This window comes from Podarcis raffonei, chromosome 3, assembly GCF_027172205.1.
Source record: "Podarcis raffonei isolate rPodRaf1 chromosome 3, rPodRaf1.pri, whole genome shotgun sequence".
NCBI lineage: Eukaryota > Metazoa > Chordata > Lepidosauria > Squamata > Lacertidae > Podarcis > Podarcis raffonei.
Window position 1 is genome coordinate 23,057,250 of NC_070604.1, and position 24,534 is coordinate 23,081,783.

At 41.0% G+C, this 24,534-nt stretch overlaps 1 protein-coding gene across 1 annotated transcript in view; it reads left to right on the top strand.

Annotated features, from left to right (window-relative positions):
- The window catches only part of MYOM2 (myomesin 2), an 83,202-nt gene that overhangs the window by 51,316 nt on the left and 7,352 nt on the right, over positions 1-24,534 (top strand). Inside the window, exons 20-34 of the mRNA XM_053380816.1 lie at positions 2,425-2,603; positions 3,209-3,323; positions 3,842-3,998; positions 4,096-4,202; positions 6,780-6,824; positions 7,329-7,465; positions 12,129-12,273; positions 12,556-12,615; positions 14,491-14,558; positions 17,423-17,536; positions 18,382-18,469; positions 19,291-19,329; positions 20,348-20,453; positions 23,543-23,706; positions 24,021-24,057. Of these exons, the coding sequence (XP_053236791.1) occupies positions 2,425-2,603; positions 3,209-3,323; positions 3,842-3,998; positions 4,096-4,202; positions 6,780-6,824; positions 7,329-7,465; positions 12,129-12,273; positions 12,556-12,615; positions 14,491-14,558; positions 17,423-17,536; positions 18,382-18,469; positions 19,291-19,329; positions 20,348-20,453; positions 23,543-23,706; positions 24,021-24,057 (1,561 nt within the window). The remainder of the gene's footprint in view (positions 1-2,424; positions 2,604-3,208; positions 3,324-3,841; positions 3,999-4,095; positions 4,203-6,779; positions 6,825-7,328; positions 7,466-12,128; positions 12,274-12,555; positions 12,616-14,490; positions 14,559-17,422; positions 17,537-18,381; positions 18,470-19,290; positions 19,330-20,347; positions 20,454-23,542; positions 23,707-24,020; positions 24,058-24,534) is intronic.

Genomic DNA, 24,534 nt, shown 5'->3' on the forward strand with positions numbered 1-24,534 from the left:
TTGGGGTGCTATGTGACATCACACATGCGACACCATAGGCCACCCGGCTGGGCACCCACTGTGAAACTTTTGTGGGTGCCTTGGCACCTAGGGTCCCCTAGAGATGGCACATATGTCCCCTTCCATTTGGTGAATAAACTGTGGTTAGTTCATCAGTGGAGAGAACATTGTCAGAAGTGTGCTCAATAACTGGTGGGTGAGTGCCCCTAATCTTTCTTTAGATGAACTCAGAAATGATATGCAATCTTTTTTAAAAAATCAATCAGTTAAAAGATCTCAGTTTGTTTCTCAAAGTGAGTCTGAGGACTTGGAAAAATGCCCACATACTATCCCTGTCAGTCCTCACCCCCCAAAAAAAAGCCTTCTTACCCACTGAAACACCATTACTCCTTCCCTTATTTGTCAAATAGTGAGGGAAGCAGCAACAATGGCGGCACGCAAGGCGTCGTTCCAAGGTCTCCTTTCTCTCCCCATCTATATTCCTCTGACACTTGGGCTAACAGAGTATCAGGGCCCAAGTGCTCAGGAAAATGATCATTCTGCCAAGGGTTTCTGCATTTGCAACAAAAACAACAAAAGTATTCAAAAAATGACCCAAATTTTCCTATCTCCATTCCTGGAAACTTTCCAAGTTCTTCCAAGGTGAGCTTCAGATAGCTTGCCCAGCTCTCTAATTAATCAAAGCAAACAGAAGCTTCTAGGTAATGTTGTTTGTCTGTTTCATTTGAAGGGAATACGTCTTCAGCCTCAAGCTTTTGACCATAAATAGATTCCAATCTCAAGAAAGTGACTATAATCATGCTGAGAGAAAAAGGGAATCACTATTTACTTCTTTGAGTCCTTTCTATAACCTTCCACTTTGGATTATTGCCTCTGCACATGTTTGCAGAATTTCAGGCTAGTCTCTTAGTCTTTAATAGACGCATCTAGAAGCAGGAAAATGATGGGCTTGTCCTGCATTATTTGAATAAAGCAGTTTGAATTACGTTGGGAAATTGTGGCACAAACCTGCTGCGGTTCTTTTTATATGAGAGTATTTTAATATTTGGGTATATAAATATTAATGTGGTAAGCTGTGTTGCACTGGAACTCTCAATGACAGCTATAGAAAAATAAATCATGAAGTAAAGATTCAGCCTCTCAATATAGAAAGACATGAATAAGGCACCTGCTTGTAGCTGGATTCGAGGGAAATATCATTACATTCCTTGAATTTTTCTCTAGCCTTTCACTTCATGCCTTTTTGTTGTTGTTCCATTACCATGAAAAGTACTTCCTCACAAAACACAAGCAGATTGATACAAACCCTTTGCAACAGAAATTCAAACACTACCTGCTGCCTTGAAGGACTTCAGTGGCGAATACTAGTTTCCATTTTGTGCATGCTATTCATGTGGAAACAGTAAAATCAATATAAGTGTTAATGAAATCATTTGTATTCGGTGACAAAGTTAGTTCTAAACTCAGTGGAGCAGGTTGGCACATCAGAACAGTAATAAATTAAAACTGTATTTAAAGGAAGCATTTGTGCATGCACGCACACACACAAAATACTGTTTGAACACATGGAATCTCCCATTGAAATGCCTCTTACCTCAGATTGAAACTACTAAATTCCATTTAGCAATCTATGCTCTTGAATTCTAATGTATCACTCTTGTACAGGAAAACAGGGGGTGAACCTGTTTGCTAGGTAGTAATTAGGACTGGACTGACATTTCTCAGAAAAGAGTTTTCTGTTTGGAAAATACTCTTCTTTTCAGCTCCTCCTGAACAGTCAGGAAATTTCAGGTTCCGCCCTAGAGAATATTCAATGAAATGGCCTCTCCAGTTTTGCCATCTGTGAATTTTGGCTGAACTGTGGATCCAATTCTGACATAATTTAATATTGTTGAAGTAAGCAATGGGCTTTGTTCCTATTCCTTCCAGGCCTGCTCTTTCAACTTGTTGCTAAGAGAATTTTTCTTCTTCCAATTTTCAGTTCTCAACATTTCCACATTAATTTGTGATTCTTTTTTTTTAAGTCCCCATGAAATTTCAGCAGCGTGCTAGTGAAAATTTCTTTCAATAGACACATTTGTATGGAATTTTATTTCTTTATAAAATTATTTGTATACTACTATATCATTAAGAATATGTCAAAGCAGTTTACAGCAATAGAAACAAAACCAACCAAAAAAACAACAACCCACACCTATTAAAGAGTGAAAAACAGACATCAACCAACCGTTGTGGATATACAAATTTTTGCAGAGCAATTCACCCCAATATAATACATTTCGGTATGTTATTTTCACCAATGTATGCATTTTTATGCATACGTTAAAAAGTGCTAATGAGTGAAGTTTGCCTTTAAATGTGAACTGAACTGGCTTTCTCCTTCATTTCTCTTGTTGACATCCATGTATGATCCATCTTCTTTAGGCCCTCCCTACGACCTTACATTCTGTGAGGTTAGGGATACATCCCTTGTGATTCTCTGGAAAGCGCCTGTTTACACTGGCAGCAGCCCTGTTAGTGGATATTTTGTGGACTACAAGGAGGAGGAAGGAGAAGAATGGTTCACATTCAACGAGAAGCCAACATCACACCGTTATCAAAAGGTAGAAAATCTTAGAGTTGGAAGGGACCCCCGGGTCATCTAGTCCAATCCCCTGCAATGCAGGGATCTCAACTAAAGCGTCCATGACAGATGGCCACCCAACCTCTGCTTAAACATCTCCAAGGAAGGAGAGTAAAAGTAAAGGTAAAGGGACCCCTGACCATTAGGTCCAGTCGTGGCTGACTCTGGGGTTGCGGCGCTCATCTCGCTTTATTGGCCGAGGGAGCTGGCGTACAGCTTCCGGATCATGTGGCCAGCATGACTAAGCCGCTTCTGGCGAACCAGAGCAGCGCACGGAAACGCTGTTTATCTTCCCGCCGGAGCGGTACCTATTTATCTACTTGCACTTTGATGTGCTTTCGAACTGCTAGGTTGGCAGGAGCAGGGACCAAGCAACAGGAGCTCACCCCGTTGCGGGGATTTGAACTGCCGACCTTCTGATCGGCAAGTCCTAGGCTCTGTGGTTTAACCCACAGCACCACCCGCGTCCCTTAGGAAGGAGAATACTTGGAAGTTATTTGCTGTGGTATTTGGAATGTTGTCACTTCTAATCTCCCCCCTTCTTGCTGTTAGTTGAAAGCACTTCATTGTCTGTATTTTTTTAAGGTCACTGAATTACATGAGGGCAGATCTTACGTATTTCGAATTCGTCCAGTGAATGATGCTGGTGTAGGCAAGCCCTCGGATGTTTCTGAAGCTGTGCTGGTCCAGGCTAGACCAGGTACGAAGACATGCTATTGACCGCTATACTTCTAAAATGCCCAAATATGTACAACATGGGGTAACTTTTTAAACTCTGGAAGGGGTAGATGTGGAGTTTATTTTGCTATTTATTATTTTGACCCAAAGAGGTCAAAGTGCAACCCTAAAGCTATTTTTGCTTCTTGATGAAGCCCTGTGCTTTATGTTGGTTTCTACTTTCATGGGCACACTGAAACCGCCTCCCAATTCTAACCCCGTCCTGTCTCTGAAACTTCACTGGGTGGGAATGCTAGATGGTATAATAATATCTCTGCAATGGCCCCATTTCCCCACTGTTGCAAGCTCTTAAAATAAACTTGTTTGCTCTCTCTGTTTGTAAGCTGCTTCTTCCCTCTGGCTTCAGCAGCAAATTGAACTAATTAAAGGAACATTCCAGACTTTAAGACTCTCTTAATTGAATCAACATTCATCCCCCCCCATACAGAACCCATACATCCCCTTAATAATTACATTTCTCATGGCAATCATATGTTGCAGACACTAAGGAAATCACTGCAGGTGTGGATGAAGAAGGCAATATTTACCTTGCCTTTGACTGCAAAGAAATTTCAGATGCTTCTCATTTTGCTTGGAGTAAATTCTATGAAGAGATAGAAGATCATGATAAATATAAAGTTGAAACAGTTGGAGAACAGTAAGTTCTACAGTTGTTTTAAAGAAGTCTTTGAAATTCAGGATACTTTTAGCAAACAAGTAGTGACCTGTCTTTTTTTTTGTACTTTATTTTTTAGTTCTAAACTTTATTTTATGAAACCGGACAAGGATGATTTAGGAACCTATGCTGTTGCTGTTAGCGATACTGATGGTATTTCATCCAGTTTTATTATGGATGAAGAAGGTAAGAAAATAATCTTGTATTCTTTATAGGGCATGGCAGAGTTATATAAAGCTAAACAGGGAACTTTATTAACCCCCAAATCAAATGTATGCATCTCATCCTTCATTGTTTCTATGCCAAAGAGGACATGAAACTTTTATAGCCTTTAAATTTTTTTAAGGAAAGACATTTTTTCAAATTTTCAGATTCTAGAATTTGGCTTTTTTTAAAAAACAACAAGAAGAAACATTTAATATAATTAAATACTGCTTAAGCAATAGAAAGGTCAATAGAGATATATCATTTTCCAGCTCTACTACTACTTTGATTGTTAATTATTTGACTTGATGGTCACTTGGTACACTAAGGTCTCCAAGCGACTTACAACATATTAAAAAACATAAATATAAATACATTATATCATAAAATCGGGGGGGGGGACGGACTAACCCCATAACAACCACAATAAGCTTGGCAGCACATTAGGAACAAAACAGCAGCATCTCACATCTCAGTCTTTCAAAAGCCTGGGAAAAAATGATATCCTGAGGCCAAAAAGATGTCAGAAAAGGTAGACCTTGCTTGGGGAGAACACTCCACAGATAGGGTGCCACAACTGAAAAGACCCTTGTCACAACCCTCTGAGCTTCCCTCAGAGAGGGGAGCTTGAAAAGGGCCTCAGAAGATGATCTAAGAGGCCAGTTAGGTTTATCTGTGGAGAGGCATTCCAGAAGATATTGGGGTCCTGAGCCATAAAGAGCTTTATAGATCAAAGCTAGGACTTTGAATTGGGCTCAGAAGCATACAGGCAGCCAGTGTAGTTGTAACCAGATTGGCATTGTATGATCTGTTCACTTTGAACCTCTCAATAGTTGGGTAGCTATATTATGCACTAACTGAAGCTTCCGAACTGTTTTCGAAGCAATACTTTAACTTGGAGGTTTTCAGAGCATAGATTACTATCTATGTTATCCCTGTCCAAATAGTTGTGTCACCAGCCTAAGCTGATGGAAGACACTCTGCACCGTCAAGAGTACCAGTAACTCATGAGCCACAATACTACAACTATTTACTATTATTAATGTTAGCATCAAATCCAAATCAAAAGTTCAGCCAAGTTCAGTTTATAGCCAACAAACAAAACAAAACAAACAAGCAAACAGATTTTAACAGACAAGCAAAGATGATGAAAACATCATAATAAAACACATGTAATGAAAGACTTGTAACACATAAAACATATCTACACATGTGGCATATGTCTCAGGTTGCAAGGCAAGACGTATGGTAATAATAATAATAATTTATATAGGCTTATTTCTGGATACAATTCTAAGGTGCCCAGTCCTTATTGATCATATTACATTTATATTACATTTATCCCACAAGCTCTAGGATTCATGTTTCCTCACAAACTAGGAAACCGTTGAAATGAATGGGCCTTAGATGCATGTAATACATTTTAGAAATGAGATAGAACTATCTGTTGGGTTTCCTTGATGTTTCACTTGCTAATTTTGCCTTTTCTTTGTTACTTGCAAATTTGCACATTGTGCAATTAGTTCCATTTTCTGAGCTCTCATTAGCAATTCTAATGTGTTAAGTAGGGCTAATCTCTGTATCCAGCTATGTAGAACCTAGCCTTTTGCACAATTTCTATGAGGATTTATTGACATTTGCTGTGTATCTTTGTAAACATTTCCTGTCCACCAGCTTTCATTCTCTTTTGCAAACGCTGAAAGGAGACCCTTTCATAAGGAGACACCAGGGAACAGGGTCAGCTCAGCAGAGAAATGAGAGACGTAGATGTTGGATTAGGGCTGGCCCAAGACAATTTTCATCCAGAGGTGGAACCGCAAATGCCCTTTCTTCATTGTACCCAAAGTGCATCTTAACAAAGGGCAGTCGTGTTATTTTGGCACATCTCATAAGCACCCTTCCCTGGCAGTAAATACAACACTAGTAATTTAAATAACCACCAATCTCTTGCCCTTTCATGACACTCCAAATCGGCTGCCTAAGGTGGCATTCTCACTCAGCCCCTGGGTCTGCTTGTTTTGGACATTTTACCTTTTGCTTTTAGTATATTTCATTCTGAACTTAGAAATGTGGAAAGCCGTCTTAAACCATGGCAGACCTTTTGTCTATCTAAATCAGTATTCTTGACACTGACAGGCAGCAGAGCTCCAGGGCTGGATAGCTCAGTTGGTAGAGCATGAGACTCTCATCTTAAGGTTGTGGGTTTGAGCCCCACATTGGGCAAAATATTGCAGAGGGTTGGACTAGATGACCCTCGTGGTCCCTTCCAACTCTACAATTCTGCAATAATTCTATAATTTCGGAAAGGGGTCTCCCCAAGTCTGTCTTGGAGATGACAGGGATTGAACCTGGGACATTCTGCATGAGGTATACGGCCCTTTTCAAACTCTCTGTCTCTTCTCATATTCTTTCATTTGCAAAAGTTGACTTTTTATAGGTATCTTCTTCACCGAAATGAAAAAAAAAGATTATTAGTGCTTTATGGAGTCATATACTGTTCTTAACATTTATTTTGACTGTCAGAATAAATTAAAACATGAAAATTGCCCTTCATTTCAGAGCTTGAACGTCTGATGACACTAAGCCATGAAATCAGAAATCCAAGTAAGTAGGACTTCTGAATCTAATATTCAGTCCCAGAAGGAATATATTTACACTCCGTTGATTGGAGTAAAGTAATGAAAAGTGTTTTTTTTTTTAAATAGAGCAGCTTGCTTATCCTTCTATTAATTAAATGCAAATATTAGTTTCTGTTTAAGAGAGATCTTCTTCACCACTGCAAATGTATTTGGATGAATGGATTCAGCTTGGATATGTCTAATATTTGCTGGATTATGTATTTAAAAGCCCTAAATAGTGCAATAAATATGCACTTCAGCTTGTGCTCTGACTCATGCAAAACCAGCTTTAATACACATCTGTGCAAATACCATGGAGGGGTTCCATTTAGCTTTCATAACATTTCACTTGTTTGTTGCTGAAGACTCTCAAAAGCTTTAAACTGCTGGGACTTATCTTTGGCTAAGTTATTCCAAAGCAGAAAAGAAAGGAAACCGGAAAAAAAATCCTTCACGTGTTTGCTTTTGTGCTCTGCTCTTTTCCCTCCAGCAATCCCTCTGAAGTCTGAATTAACCTATGAGGTTTTGGACAGAGGCCAAGTTCGTTTCTGGCTTCAGGCTGAGAGCATTTCAGCTGATGCCAGCTATAGATTTGTAATCAATGACAGTGAAGTTGTCAACAGTGATGTAAGTACATGCCTGGGAAGATGTAGATTCTTTGTAGGACGAGTACTTAGACCTGGTGAAGGGACTTTTTCTTTCTTTCTTTTTAAATGGCATCTCTCCATATGTACAGCTGCGAGATACATATAACCTTATAAACCACTTCACCAGGCAAGTGAGGTGTTAACAAGTGAGAGAGTCCAATGTGATAAATAAAGAAGATTGATTCAAGGGTAGGGAACTGGATTTGGTGGTGAACCCAATTCATATATCCCCTACCCCCTATTGGCCAAGTCTGAGATGTGAATGAAGTCATCTACCTCTCAATCACATGATGTCATGATGATAGCATGATATCAGGTGACCCATTTTTGCCCATGTGGAGATTCAGCTGGTCAGTGGAATCTTCTTCTACTCTTTGGCGATCACTTGTAGCTGAGTAAGATTGTCTTCCATAAAAATGGGTTTAACAGTGAGTCCGTAAGTGACTATGGAGGCCAATTCTGGATCCACATGTTCTTCCACAGTGGGGGACATAGGTTTCTGGGCGGGAGTTGATCACGGTGAGGGTTTGCCAAATGTGCCTATCTCTTAGCACATTTCTCCATTTTGTCCTGAGTTCAAGCGTCTTCAAAGCCCATGACACCTTTGGTAAAGGCTGTTCTCCAACTGGAGCGCTCGCAGGCCAGTGTTTCCCAGTTGTCGGTGTTTATACTACATTTTTAAAGATTTGCCTTGAGAGAGCCTTTTAACCTCTTTTGTTGACCACCAGCATTTGGCTTTCCATTTTAAAGTTCAGAATAGAGCAGTTGTTTTGGAAGACGATAATCTGGCATCCGAACAACATGACCAGTCCAACAAAGTTGATGCTGAAGAATCATTGTGTTGACACTGGTGATCTTTGCTTCTTCCAGTACACTGGCATTAGTTTGCCTGTCTTCCCAAATGATGTGTGTGGTGCCTGCAAACCCCCTTTGGCCAAACTACACCTTTACCTGCCTCACACCTGACATAATAAGACATCAGGTGGGTGTAGTTTGGCCAAAACAGCCTCATGGGCCAAACTGGGTACCCTGACAGGCCTAATTAGGTCTTCAGGTCAGACATTTCTTCTTGCAGGTTAAATTTATGGTTATAAAGGATCAATGGGATGATCAACCAGCATCTGTAAGGCAGCATTGAACCTTAATTAGGGGGCTCGGGCAAAATGTTCTCTCGCAGGCTCTTTCTTACTGCTGTGGGCTTGCATGGTAGTGCTAGGCAACAGCAGTGCTCTGATGCCCCAGAGCTACATTATATATTGGGAATATTGTAGAAAAATGGCACCCAACCTCCTGGCTCTCTTTGGGCTGTTGGGAAAAATGGTTTAAACATGGGAAGTGCAGCTGGCATCAACCTGCTAGGTTGTGGGAGTGCCTCAACTTTTTTCCTTCATGCCACCCAGTCTCTACTTACTGTTCACACATGACATACCCTTCATGATAGTCAGCCTGCAGACTTGCTGGAAAGAGAGGGACAAACAGCCCTAAAAGCTGCCAAGCACAGATTTTAGTACCTTCCCTTATTATGCTCCCCACTGGAAACCGCTTAAACAACTGCACAGAGCAACCGTGTCAAATTGCCATCAACTTTAGCCACCAACTTAATTCAGAGAACTCATTCTTGAGTCTGAAGGACCATTTGCCCTCTGCAGCTCTTCACCACTTATAGGACAATATGGGAAGTACGCTCCACCTACTTCTGGCATTATATAATTAGTGACTCATCAGCTAGCCACATTTTTAGGAAATCTTCCTTGTCAATTCTAGGACAAGCACCCCTTTTTATTCCCCCCAGGCTCCATTGCCCGTTAAATGCAGATTTAACGTCCCCTGAACAAAGTGCACACCATTTCTGTGGTGTACAGCGTCCAATACACCTTTGAAACTGAACAGATTAGTAGTTGTAGTCACGGTAGTAGGAGCATATTAAAACACACACACACACACACACACACACACACACACACACACACACACAGAAACACACCTCCCCTCTATTCATCTGCGCCGGGGCGGTTTTATGGTGCAACTAACATAAAAAGCATTCCAAGGCTTTCTGTAATAGACAGCAATTCTGTGAACTCTTTCCATTTTTTGTAAACTCTTTAGGAGGTTTAACTAGTTTATATATAAGGTAAAGGGACCCCTGACCATTAGGTCCAGTCGTGACCGACTCTGGGGTTGCGGCGCTCATCTTGCTTTATCAGCCGAGGGAGCCGGCGTACAGCTTCCGGGTCACGTGGCCAGCATAACTAAGACGCTTCTGGTGAACCAGAGCAGTGCATGGAAACGCCGTTTACCTTCCCGCTGGAGCGGTACCTATTTATCTACTTGCACTTTGACGTGCCTTTGAACTGCTAGGTGGGCAGGAGCAGGGACCGAGCAACGGGAGCTCACCCCATCGTGGGGATTTGAACTGCTGACCTTCTGATCGGCAGGTCCTAGGCTCTGTGGTTTAACCCACTGCGCCACCCACGTCCCTTTTAGTTTATATATGGGAAATGGGAAATGTTTTTTCTTTAGAATATTATATTTTGCCTACTTTTTGCTTCCTTATTTAGCAGTAATATCCAGGGCCTATTCCTTCTCCCCCTCCTCCTCTTCCTCCCACGCCATTTCCCCCTCTTCTTCTTTTGGCTATTTCCAGACCTGCGTCATCTCTCCCTCCTTCCCTGCCTTTTGTATTTTTAGCAATGCTACGAAAGCACTGGCATCAGAGCTACTTTTTTTCCCTTTTTTTGGAACAGTAGTATTATTTCACCTCTTTAATTAGCAAGCCACAGGTGACGTTTGCATTTGGAGATTGATGATATTTTTGTGGAAATTCACATAAAAGCCTCGTATTTATGACTGCCATAAAACCATTGAACTTCATCTCACTGCATAATGGCAATAGCTAGAAACCTAATTATATTCTAAAACCTGCCCAGAGACAGTCACTGCAGCTGCTGATCATGTTCAATAGACCATCATACTAGCAGGAATATAGTTTTGTTCTTGACACTGGCCGAAAATAGATAATTTCCGATGAGGCTCTAATTGGAACAACTTCCTCTGGCCTTTCTTTCAAAGGATTTTATTTTTTGAAATGAAGGAACATAAAAAAGAGGGCTAAATTCATTAGCTCTTCTAGGCGGCAGTTTTAATCCCACACCCTGCAGATTTTAAAAGGGGAATAATAGATATATTCCAATGAAGTATAAAGAAAAAAGATCGAATTTTTGTTTCCTTTTGTCTAGTGGAAACACAGTTAAGTTTTCTGTTTTGAATATCGATCTATTGCAAATGTAAATTTTTTGTTTTTGCCTCTTTGGTTGTGGGAGCAGAATATGGTAGAATCAGCAGGCGCACTGCCTTCAAAAGGTACATTAATATTAAAAGATGTGCATCTGTGCTCTTGAATGCTTTGTATTAATCCCTATGGAGCTTGTATAGAAGATGTTCAATACGGATTGTGGGAAGCCACAAAAAAGTGGTGCCCCCCACAAATTGATGGAAACAAGACTAGCATTTCATATTGTCTAGTCCTTCAGAGAGAGAGAAAAAGTGATAAAATCCTATGTAAGCCTACATTCCTATGACTGTAGAACTAGGAACAAGCTATAACTGGGAATAAGGGTGGATCTACACAGAGGAAAACCCCCACTATAAATAAGTCATAAATTAAATTGTTATAATAAAAGGGAAAAAAAGCCATGTAAAATTGCATAGAAAAGTTTTGTGCTCTACAGCGCCATCTGGAGTTGCATGTTTATAATGCATTCAAAACACTGTTTTTTGACTAATGTAGCTGAGTCCTAAATCATAATTGGGAATAAGCCCATGAAACACAATGAAATTAACTTCTAAGGCAACATACAGTTGTACTGTACAGTCTATATATATATATATATATATATATATATATATATATATATATATATATAATGTGATTTCTTCAAACTATTATATAAACCTAAACACACAACCCCAAATATCCAACCCATAAACCGAACTTTGAACACTTTAAAGCACCATACAAATGACTATGAGGATGTTGATGATCAGCCACCATTTAGAATGAAAAGAACCAGTTTTCTGAAGCAACAAAAGCTTTCAAGACACAATACTGGAGATACCCACTTGTGGAAAGATACAGCAGAGAGAGGAATCTTTCCCCCTTGGTATTCTTATGCCTTCTAGAGCAATGACTTACTTCTATTTTGTACTGCCTTTTAAGCTTCCCGTTGTCCTTATGTGGAAATAAAACCTTTCGGCCAATCATATTCAGAGATTTAAGGTGCAATGCAAACGCCCCCTCCTGCCACCAGGGCTTTGCAGAATGTCAAGACCACAACCGTGTCTGCAGTCCTGCTGTTCACAGATGCTGTAGTGGATAATGGGCAGGGGACAGTCGGCACCTGAACAGGGCAAACACTGCTGTACAATGGCAGTGAGTACAACTGGGTATCCAGCAAATCTCAGGCTGCCTCCACCCTGTCCCCTCCTGACCCCTGGAACACCTTTCCACTTCCCAAACATTTGGCAGCAGGCCCATTTTGCAGGGAGAACTGGGCAGAGCAGTCCTGTTGCCTCACCCACCTCTCCCCTTCCAGCCCAGCCTCATAATACCAGTAGATAATCTCTTTGACCTGCCTTGTTTTCAGACGCATAAGATCAAATGTGACCATTCGACTGGTATCATTGAGATGCTTATGGACCGCTTCACTATTGAAAATGAAGGAACCTACACGGTGCAGATTCATGATGGGAAAGCCAAGAACCAATCTTCATTAGTTCTTATTGGTGATGGTAGGTTCCCCGACCGATGTGCCTTCGCTTACAGTGGCCTTCCCAAACCTGGTGCTCGCCAGACATTTTGGGCTACAATTCCCATCACTGCCCATGCTGGCTGAGGCTGATGGGAGCTGGAGTTCAACCATATCTGAGGGTTTCTCCATCTGTGATCTAATCCAACTGCCCCACAGATTGGGGAAGGCTGGGTTACAATGTAATTTAAGCATTCTGAATACCTGAGCAAGTAAGCAACTCACTCTGTTTTCTCTCATCTATTTTTTATTTTTATTTTTTTAGCATTCAAGGATGTATTGGCTGAAGCCGAGTTCCAGAGAAGGGAGTTCCTGAGGAAACAAGGTAAGGTGGGAACAATTAGGCAAGCTTTGTTTTTCTTGTGTGATGGAAGGGAACATTCCCTGAGAACAATGTTCTCACTTAATTCTCGCTGACATCACTGGATGCAAAAAATGCTAATACAGTACTTTGTGCAGCTGTAATTTTGTTTCCATGCAGACTGTTATCACGCACAACGTCACCATGCCCTGCTTCCAAGATAGTTGAAATGTACTTCCCTAAAGATTAGCTTGCAATATATCATCAAGGTGCAATAGGTTTGGAGTTTTCTTTCCAAAGCAATTTTCTGCTGTCCTCTTTAGGGTAATAGTGTCAAGGAACCAGGGTGTTTGGGGTGCTGCTAAGGCAATTTTCTTCAGCCCAAAGGAGATCCGACAGGAGAGGTTTCTCCATTGCTTCTGCCTGATAGATGAGAAAGGGAAGAAGATGACTGTGACAGTGAATGGGAGGGAGCAGAGCTGACCCAGGCATTAGACAGGGTGAGGCCACTGCCTCAAGTGGCAGAAGTCACCCACATGGCACCCCACAGAAACCTTGCTGCCCCATTGCCTCTGCTGGCAACAGAGAAGCGCTGCCACCACTGACGCTGGCTTGGGACAAGATCATGTCAGTTTTGGGTGAGATCTCACATGAAATTGGCAACGATGATGATGATGCTTCTCCGCCAGTGGTGGAAGTGGCAGGGCACACGGCAGTGGGCGGTGGCAGCAGCGGGTGGCAGGGCAGGGCAGAGCAGCACTTCCCATTTCTCCTCATGGGTCAAAACACAGCATGTTGCCCCCGGAAGGGAGAAACGGTGCCAGGATGAAGTTCAGAGCAGGCTTGGGTCCAGTTCTGTGTGTGTGTGTGTGTGTGTGTGTGTGTGTGTGTATTCCAAAAATGACAAAACGAAAAAAAATACAGTGGTACCTTGGGTTACAGATGCTTCAGGTTACAGACTCCACTAAGCCAGAAATAGTACTTCGGGTTAAGAACTTTGCTTCAGGATAAGAACAGAAATCGTGTGGCGGCGGAGTGGCAGCAGTGGGAGGCCCCATAAGCTAAAGTGGTACCTCAGGTTAAGAACTGTTTCAGGCTAAGAATGGACCCCCAGAACGAATTAAATTCTTAACCCGAGGTACCATGGTACAGGAAAAAAAATCATAACCAGATTAAACTATAATGTTTTTGGGTCGACTTCCTTCCACTCTCCCTCTTGGTTCCATTATAATATACTTACTCATGCCTGTCCATAAGGCATATACACATTCATTTGTTGAACTCCTGCTTCAGCCCTCTTTACCTCACTTGTCCGGAGTAGCTACTATCACACATAGATGTACATTACTTGTTTTCGTAAACCTTGATTGCTCAGCACTTAATGATTTTCTGCTGAATGTGCCAGGTGAGTCTGTTGAAAAGCATTGCTTTTGAGGGAATTAGATATGAGCACTCCAATAATGAGGTTTGTTGACGTTGCCTATTGGCGCTGCAACGATCAAGTGGCAAACACTCAAAACGTGGACGCCATCCTAACTACTTATGCAAACCATAAATTACAGAGCCTTGTTCCTGCTTTGCATGCATTATATGTTGGTAAACACATTTGCCAACTTGTATATGAGCAGCACAGAGCCATCACAAATCCCACAATCGTGCTCATAAGTGCAGCAGGGGCACTTAGCTGTACTCACAGATCCTCCTTGGCCTTGAGGATCTCTCTCACCTTACATGACTATCTATGTATTGGTGCACTGACCAAAAGAGTAAAGGTCTCTCAGAGACAACTGCTTGTCATGTGATTTAGTTCCTGTTCTGTGTTTCTCTCCAAGTTTGTTCCTTCTCTAAAACAATAGAAGCAACAGTATATGATACGTTTATCTTTTCCTTTTTTTTAAGGTCCTCATTTTCTGGAGTTTTTGTATTGGGAAATTTCAGAAGAATGCGAAGTGCTGCTGCTCTGTAAGGTGAGCAGTCATATTTTGTTACCTTTTAATAAAATGGCACCCTTCCTCATGGGGCATAACTGCAAGCAGTTGCAGTACAAACGTTTAGGTCATGTAAAAAGAGTGCCATGTGCACATGAAGAGATAGAAGGCTCTGACCACGAAGCCAATGGGTGCTAATATAGCCACTGGTGGCGACAGTGCCTCAGTGTCTTGGGGTTGCAAGGATGCAGAATCAGGATGTGTTCAAGGTGGTACAGTTCAGCTGAAGGCCAGGCAGAAAGAGAAAGAGATTTGTTTCCATTCTCTTACTACCTACACTCAGTGCAAGTCCCTTATATATATATCAGTCTAAACCGAGGCCAGCAAATTCAAGCAACAACTTTGAATCATGGGGATTTTCTGGAGTCAGTGTGCTGGGGTGGGGTGGGGGAAGGAGGGTGTACCCAAAATGCAGTGAAGCTGAGTTCCTCATTGACAACCAAGCCATTCATCACCGGCTTTTGATCATCTGCGGCACAAAGCTTAGGTACATTCTCTGTGTCTTGTGTAGAACAATGAGTGACATATAATGCCCGTGGCTCAACTTTTTTCAGTACCCCATTCCCCAGCTATTGCTTTTGTCCCCCTACCCCTGAGTTAATCTCAGAAACATGGTGTCTCACCAAGTGGTAAGGAGTGGAAGGGGCATCGTGCTTACTTAGGTTCAGTTTCTTTGGAAAGGAAATCACTGAAGGCTTTTGGTGTTTTGTAGTATTTGTGTTTAGTTACAAGTCTTCAGGTTGCACATAGGTCAAGGCACAGTGGAGGCACACTCAAAACAGCCAACCGCGCTCAGATTTCTAGAGAAAGAGTCAGCACTCTCAAATGTTGCTAGTTCACAGAGCCGAAACTCAGCTTTCAATTTTTCTCTTTGGTTTTCTTCTCTGGTTCAAACTGCAATCTATTGTTTATGATTACACACAGACACCTAGGTTACACCATCTTTTGCTGCATGGTGAGAGGCCTGCTTTTGTCCTGTTTAGAAGAAGACTAACAATTACCGATAGTTCCCAGGGAAACACATCACTGACAGTTCCCTTAACGAAAAAGCATCTGCCATGGGACTAGCAAATAACTTTTGCACTCATTCCAGTCCTGTTAACCCTCTCCTGTCCAACCCAAACCTAGAATAGTGGTATAACTCTGAAACAGGATCCATTCATTCATCAGAACGGCCATTTAGTGACTGACAGGAGAGGGTTCTGTACCAAACCATATTAAGGAACCAACATCTTTATAAATCTTACAGTGCCTGAGATACAAAAATCCTGAGTGCTACTGTGATTTCTGACTTCTCTTCTTTCACTAGTACAACTCCATGCCCTGCTACAAATTGCTTTGGGATATTCGCTCAATTTCAAATGTAGTTTATATTTCACTGTTTGCTATTTTTGGGCTCCACGTGGAGAGTAGTTTGCCTCTGTGTGCATTTCTTCCAGAGACTCCACAGGCACATTGCTAAAATCATTATGGGCCAGGAAACCTAATTTTGCCATATCTGCTTTTAGTTTTGGTATTGCTGTGATCCTTGTTAGACGAATGTGACAAAAACTACAGCTACAGAAGCAACAGTGGCTCCATGATGGACAGACCTGTTCAGCAGCACAGAACAGTGTCTCTGAAAAGTAATCATCTTCTGTTCTTTTTTTTTGGAAAAAACCTCTTTCTAAAATTGCTTCTTTCAAGTTACCGTTTAAACTCGCTCATCCAGCAATATTTCATGTCAGCCAATACACAGCTATATTCCAAGCATAAAACAACACACTGTTTCTCTCTCGCCATTCGACTGAGCTGAATTTCCACTAGCACTTCAAAAGGGCTGCCTTCAGGAAGCTTCCTTGTGCTCCTGCCTCCCGCAGGGCACTCCATGCTGTAGAAGAAGGCCTTCAACCCAGCTCCAGCACAGTCATTGGTCGCCAAGAGCGAAACGTTTGGCAGAATTGCAACACTGGTTTCTTTATGAGTCCAGATGAACCAATTCGGGTAGCAGCTCCCACAGGCACTTTGGCAACAGATCCAAGAAAGTACTGCATACTTATTTGTGATGGATCCTGGTTTCCTTCAGAAAACACAGAAAGTTGCAGCCCAGAAGATATCTGAAAAAAGCAGAAGACCTGAAGCTCAGCAGTTAAGCACATGCTTTGTGTATGCAAAAGGTCCCAGGGTCAATTCCTGGCATCTCCAGGCAGGTAGGGTTGGGGAAGACTCTTGTCTGAACCTCTGGAGAACCAGTGTGCAGTCAGATAGACCATTGGCTCAGTGCAAGTAGCACCCTGTGATTTCTGGCCTACCATGTGGGTAGCTGTTTTCCCCAACTGCTATCATGTGAAATGGCATGCAATCCCATTGATTTCAAAATACGTTGTTTCCAAATACTAGTCTCAAGTACAAATCACAGTCCAAATCATAGTCTTAAGTCACTCCAAATGCTTTGCTACTCTTTCTGATCGGTTCCAGTAGAAACTAAGTGCCACATTATGAGATGCGTCTGTAATTATTGGAATATTTATGTGGATCTTCTCTAGAGGCAGCTAGCAATATTTTAAAACAATATGAAGATCAAAATCCAGTGAATAGAGAGAACATAATGGAAGTTGTTAAGTATGCACCCCTGATTAATCAAATTGCATTCCAAAACAGGGGGCTACCACGGATGAAGCCTTTCTCCATTTTGCACCTCAAAATGTGGGCAGGGCCTTCAAAGAAGGTCTTAATGCTAGAGCAGACTAATATGAGGGCAGGTGGACCTTCAGAAATGTTGTGACTGGTGAGCCAAACAAACCATCAAGGCACAGCTTGTTAGCAGCATATTATACTCCATTGATTTTGTTGTCCTTGTTCAGGTGGCAAATACCAAGAAAGAGACATTTTTCAAGTGGTACAAAGATGGTGCTGGATTTGATGTTGAAGAGGTGCCTGACCTGCAGAAAGAGGTTGTCTGTTTGACTATTCCAAAGGTATGGTGCAATGATTTCTGGGTGACGCATTTAATAGATTCCTCCTTCCTAAGTTCAGGATTATTGAGGCTTGTACTTATTGTACTTGTTGACTGCTCCAGCAATGGGAACTCCCATTCTTGTGTCTGCTTTTTATTTGTGTTTCCTGCTAGCGAGGGAAATTTAGCTTTGTGCAGGTTATTATTATTCAAATACTCTCTTTCACTGAAATCAATGGGACTTGAAGAATGTTTTGTTTGACTACATGCAGGTAATGCCCCATATTTAATTAGAAGTAAATACTGCAATTCCATGTATCTAGGAGTAAAGCCCACTGGACACAGAGGGACTTACTTCTGAGTAACATGCAAAGGATTTTGCTGCACGTCTCGTTGATTTCTATGAGGCTTACTCCCAAGTAGCTGTGCCTATGGCGCGGTCTCTGTTGCATATTTTCAAGGTAGCCACCACTGCCTAAATGTATTTGGTTTTGACTGTATCTCACATAGATATAAACCAAAAGTGAGAAGGCAATCTTTAATCACCTATATGGTAGTATGTTAAACCAACTTGCTTCATCTCTTTCTGTCAAAATGAATACTTCCTTTGACCTTACATTGGTTTGTACTGGACTGAAAATGATGTTAAGCTTGGTAGGCAGCTTAATTAATTAAGCAGTACATGCAAAAGTATTAATGCGATAATTATCTCATTAACGATGCTCTCACTGCATCTGCCTCTCATGTCATTTCTGTTCAGACAAAGTTCAAAGTAGATTTCCTTTCTGATATAGAAAATGCAGCAAGTATTTAAGTGACTTTCATTAATATAAGTCACACAATCCCTGTGTCATATTTTATTTCCAGTTGTCTAAAAAGGACCAGGGTGAATATAAGGCAACACTGTCAGATGACCGAGGTCAAGATATGTCTGCTATTGATGTATCAGGACAAGGTAAAGCTCTATTTTCCCCTGCATTGATCATGCATGGTTATTTGTTATTCCAAACCACAGGGAATAAAGGAAATAACTACATCACCTCTGGGATGGAAGCTCCTCTGGCATGGAAGTTGTGAGAAGTTCTGAAACATATATAACTGCATATTTTCTGCTCCTTCTAAGGTCATGCAGGTCATCCACCTCATCCCATACAGCTCAAGCCTCACAAACCTCTGATTGCTGCTGTATGATTCTTGGAGTAACTCATTACCTCAGATTTATTTGTTTTTTACTGCCAAATACATGCACATATTGTCCTTTAATTAATGTCAGTTCCTCCCTCAGGAAAACACTCAAAAAATAGCCACATGAGGTGGCAGTTTGAGCTGTTTACAGAAGCCTACTTTAGGTGCCCTCAAACATCTGGCAACAACTGCATGGGGGTGGAGTTTTGGGCTGTGCATGTTTGACCTGCACTCCATTGCTGACCCCTCCTGAAGGCTCTTTCTGGACAGCCTGCCAAATTACACAGAGGTTGTCCCCATCAGCTGCGAAACTGGTTGCAAGACTCCAGCTCATGAGGACAACTGAGGGATATTTGGCAGGTTGGCCCACTGAACTGGTCTAATTTGGACTTAGCCAAAGCTATGTGTGCAGCGATATGGAGACCAAGATTGTTAAATGCAAGAACATAAAATCAAAATAACCAAGCACAAGCCCTTCTGAAATAATTATCACACTATCATTGTTTATCTGTGTAAAGCTTTCTCATGTGAATACTACATATCTGTATTTCCCATGCTAACAATCCGTTGTTTCCCCCTTCCTCTCCTCAGTATATGAAGATATGATCCTGGGATTGAGTCGAGTCAGTGGTGAGTAAATGTTATTTCCACTTCATTTCAAAAATATATTAAAATTTTCAGAAACTGAGATAACCTGTTCACGCTGAAAACAGGAAATCTCAAAAGAGCCTTATCCCCTTCTATGGTGTAGTTAACATTCTGAATAGGTTTTTGACTTTAATAGACATTATTAAACAGGAAGGCTTTTTTTTACCACATGCTTGTTTTTGTGTTGTTTATCGAAGAGGCTTTGGGCAATTGCAGTTTGTTAGCTTTGGGATAAGAAGTTACTCTTCTATAAGTGTGTTTATGGTCACAGTATGATCCAACTCAGAAGAAATTTTTAAAAAATGCATCAATAAAATCTAAATAATATTGAATTCTGTAATATATTGAATATATTAATATAAATATTGCACTTTGGGCTGAAATATTACAGCATACGGAAAATTATGGTTTACAGAGTAAGCATCAGAAACTTAGTGAATGTTGATATTTATTGGTAAATTCTAAGAATGATGAAAATGTTTGAGTTCAGAGACTTGGTTTTGACACTTCACCATGCTTAATCATGTTAATTTTGGAAATGTGGGTAATATTTGGTCATTTACTGAGGGCACTGACCTGACTGAGATTTTTTGGTAGGTCAGAATTTCTGGCATTTCCTTCTGGCCTTTTAAGACTTTTCAGTAAATGTCAACAATCTCCAGATTTCTGGCGTTTCATACAACATACATAGATGACATAATAGTAATAGCAATTTTAATTTATTGTGAGTATGGTTTTTTAATGTCTAATTAAACATGTGAGAATTTTAAAAAAAACCCAACCAATTCTCTTCTTCAGCATCATTATATTAACCTTGCTTCATGGCAGTCCTTTAAGAGGAGTGGTCCTGGAGATCTGTTGATTCACTATATATTTACTGAAAGTCTGTAGGTAGAATGAATTATCTTAGGAATGTCTGGTTGTTGGAGTTTTTTCTTAGATCATGATTTGAGATTCTAAAACCCAACCACTGGATCTGAATAATGTTTTATCCCTGCAGGTAAATCTGCTTCTGAACTGAAGATCCACTGTACTCCAGAAGGCATAAGACTACAGTGTTTCTTGAAGTACTACACAGAGGAAATGAAAGCAAGTTGGCTTCACAAGTAAGTAACAGCCAAGCCCTGAATGCAGATGTACCTTGGAAGTGGAACGGAATCCATTCTGGAAGTCTGTTCGACTTCCGAAAACTTCAGAAACCAAGGGGCGGCTTCCAATTGGTTCCGAATTGCACAGGTGTGCCGGAAACAATAGTGGAAGCTGCGCCAGACATTCGGCTTCCAAAAAAGTTCAAAAACTGGAATACTCACTTCCAATTTCCAATCATTCGGGAGCTGGAACGTTTTACTCCCAAGGCATTTGGGAGCTGAGGTATGACTGTACTGGGTGATTTTTACCTGGTATTCAGTGACTAAACAAATTAACATTTTGATATTGATACTAATATTGGGGGTGGGGTGGAGAGATGCGAATCTTCAATGTTCCTTCTTTTTTTTAAAAAAAGTAGAAAAATGAAAAATTCAGGTGACAACCTTTTCATAAGAAATGAGACAATTTCTGGTTTCCATGCTGTCATCAGCACAGCTGGAAGCATTGCATACAAATCCCCAGCCCGCCCTGAATCATCCCAACACTTTGCATCGCAGGGAGCATAAAACAAATCGTAAAGCCAGCATGCAATCATCCACTCATTGCACTGCAGGGAATCTGAATTCCCATCTAGAGACTTGCTTGGTCGAGTGAGCTGAATCTAGGATAGCAAAGCAAAAGCTAAGTAATGATATTTCAGTCTTTTCGTATTAGGCCTTTCTCATCATTAGGCCAAATCATTTCTGTTTGGACTTGGGCTTTTTTAGCTGATCGATGAGAATCTAAGTTGGAGGTATCAATATTTTAGCCACTGAGGTTTAGTCATGTTCTGGATGGAAATAGCTGGATTAAAAAATAATAATCGCACTGGATGCATCGTTTCAAAGCCAAGATTAGATTTCCACTGCTCCTGTGAGCCAATGATTGTTTCCAAACCAATATGTCTGTGGTCACCCTGAATTGTTAGTTTCTATTCCTTTGGTTGGTGTCACCAACAGCTCTAAAGAACCAAAAGGCTGCAGCACATATAAGACATTTGTTTAGTATATCAATTATTTTTTAAAAAACTGCTTATGACTAAAAAGGAAAAAAAAGCTGTAAAAATTGCTTATAAGATAAACGAGTGAGATAAAACCAAACAACAAGGGGGCTAAATAAGATAGCATAGCAACAACAAAAGCAGTCTGATTGCGTTTTCAAATCTGAAGTGATAAGACAACATGTGTTGAAATATAATGCCTGAGCAAATAAATCAACACTTACCTGGTTGTATAGATGGGGTTTGGGGGAACTCTACAAATAAGGTGCCACCTTATATAATTGAATTTGAACCCGCAGTATGAGAGCAGAGCCCTGCAGTTGCTACCTGCCTAACCTCAACAGGTGAGGAAATTTGGGAAATGGACACTGAGGTCCAGTGCCGAGGGCCTTCTGGCGGTTCCCTCGCTGCGAGAAGCCAAGTTACAGGGAACTAGGCAGAGGGCCTTCTCGGTAGTGGCACCCGCTCTCTGGAATGCCCTCCCACCAGATGTCAAAGAGAAAAATAACTACCAAACTTTTAGAAGACATCTGAAGGCAGCCCTGTTTAGGGAAGCTTTTAATGTTTAATAGGTTATTGTATTTTAGTGTTTTGTTGGAAGCCGCCCAGAGTGGCTGGAGAAACCCAGCCAGATGGGTGGGGTATAAATAATAAATTATTATTATTATTATTACTAAACACTCTTAAGCTTGTAGGGGAGCAAATGTCTTCCCACCTTCCTAATGATGGAGCAAAATATCCAGAACTTGATATTCCTATTTACAGGCTAAAATCACGATCCCAGGAAACCTAATCATGTGTAGTAAACAGCCAAGTGTTTTCCTTTACATTTCCCCTATCCCTCACCCAGTAGTATCATCCATTGCTTGGTCCTGGAATGTCAAGCATATAAAATACAGACTACACATTTAAAAATCAAAATGCAGCAGCGACCCAGGCAAGTAACGAAATCTTACCAGTGGCACAGCCTTGAACATCTCAGGTTGAAGTTTAGAATTTTATTCAGGTTCTACACGTCTAGCAACATCAGTTGTGCTTTTTTCCATGCTGCCCTGTGTGCCCAAAAGCCCATCTTTCAAACATGAACATAGGACTGACATACACTGAGTCATGACCCTCTAAGTTGTTCTTGTCTTTGCACTAATGGCCGGTGGCTCTCCAGGATTTAAAAAGTGGAGTCTTTCTCAGCCTGACCTGAGATTGATTGAACCTGGTACCTTTTGCCCACAAAGCCAAAAGTGAGCTGCACCAATGAGCTGTTCACAAACCTTTGGCTGATCTAATCTGCTTTTGCTTGTCTTTCTCCTTGTCTTTCCCCTTCCCCTTGCTGGCATTCTTCCCCGCCCTGTCTCTTTGCATATGTCTCTTATTTCACTCTGAAAATGCAATGCACATCTTGAAAGCACTATAAATGATAAATAGCAGAAGTAATAGAACCCTCTCTGGGTGACAGATGTTCTTCCTTAAAAAAAAAAAAATCCTTCAAGCTTCATGTAGATTATTAAATTGAAATATGAATAGACTAAAAATAAGTATAAAATAAATTCAAAATGAAATAGGAAGGAGTCATAGGCTTTGAAGAAAACAAACCAAACAAAGGTAGAGGCTAGATCATCCAAAAATGAATCTCCCAGATGTGATGAAATTAACCCCAGAATTGTCCTCTGGCTTGTAGACCCAGAGCATGATTTTATGTCAAAGAAACTGATAGTGCTTAGGTTAGCCTGTAAATTCCGTCTTGCATTTCTTGAAGCTGGCGCTGATTATGAATCCATTGAAAACAAGTTTCTCTCCCGCTAACCCTTGGTCAACAAGCTTACAAGTATGCTTACTTTTATAACCTTCAGTCTGATGGCTAAACCAAGGCCAGCAAAAAATTGTATTGCTTCTCCCCTTTTGAACATTTGTTATTGATCCCTCCGTACACCATGTTTCAGCCTGATTCTGAAAATTCTCCTGGCCTCAAAAGGCTTTGTCACAGAGCAAGAGAAACTGTTGCTCAAGAAACAGAAGCCTAAAGTCCACCTGTGTGTGTATTTTGAAGACTCCCTGTGTTCATTTCCCCAGGGAATCTAAGATTTCTTCTAGTGAAAAGATGAGGATTGGAGGCAGTGATGAAGTTGCCTGGATGCAGATATGTGAGCCCACAGAAAAGGATAAAGGGAAGTACACCTTTGAGCTGTCTGATGGCAAGGAGTCCTATAAGCGGAGTATTGATTTATCTGGACAAGGTAGGCATCTTTAAGCATGCAACTGGATTCATCGCACTGTAATTTGGGACCATTTTGCAGTTGGGGAATTAATGTTCATTGTTTATTATTAGGTATCTATTTTGTGCTAACAGTTTTCAAGGCACACTACCAACTTCGTTCATGCTATGCCTCTTCTCATCAGGGCTGCCTTTGATCTCTCTTCTTAGATTTCATTTGATGTTTCTCTACCACTTTTATAAGTTGAGAACAGAAAAGAAACACAAGTAGGCATCAAAGCATTTGTGCCGATTCAAAAGGCAAACTTTATAATACTCAAAAATGTTTCTTTGCAGCGTTTGACGATGCTTATGCAGAATTCCAGAGACTCAAGTAAGCTTTATACCGTTTTCCTTTAAACTTATGACAATTACTTTGTCTTGGCTACCAGTGTCATTCTAACATAATAGGGTATAAGATGTTTCTTACACCCTATTTCTATGGAGAGCCCATGTGACATAATGATTAGAGTGTTGGACTCAATTATCAAGGAGACCAGGGCTCAAAACTCAACTCAGTCATGAAGCTCACTGGGTGACTTTGGACCAGTCACCATTTCTCAGCTTAACCTACTTAGAATCATAGAATTGTAGTCCAACCCCCTACAATGCAGATATTTCAACTACAGCATCCACAGCAGATATCCATCCAAACTCTGCTTACAAATCTCCAAGGAAGGAGAGTCCACCACCTCCTGAGAGAGTCCATACCAATTCACAGGGTTTTGTGGGGATAAAAGGGAGACCAGGGAAAGCCATGTACAGCACCTTGATCTCTTCCAAAAGTGGGAGAGTAATGTTTGTGTATATA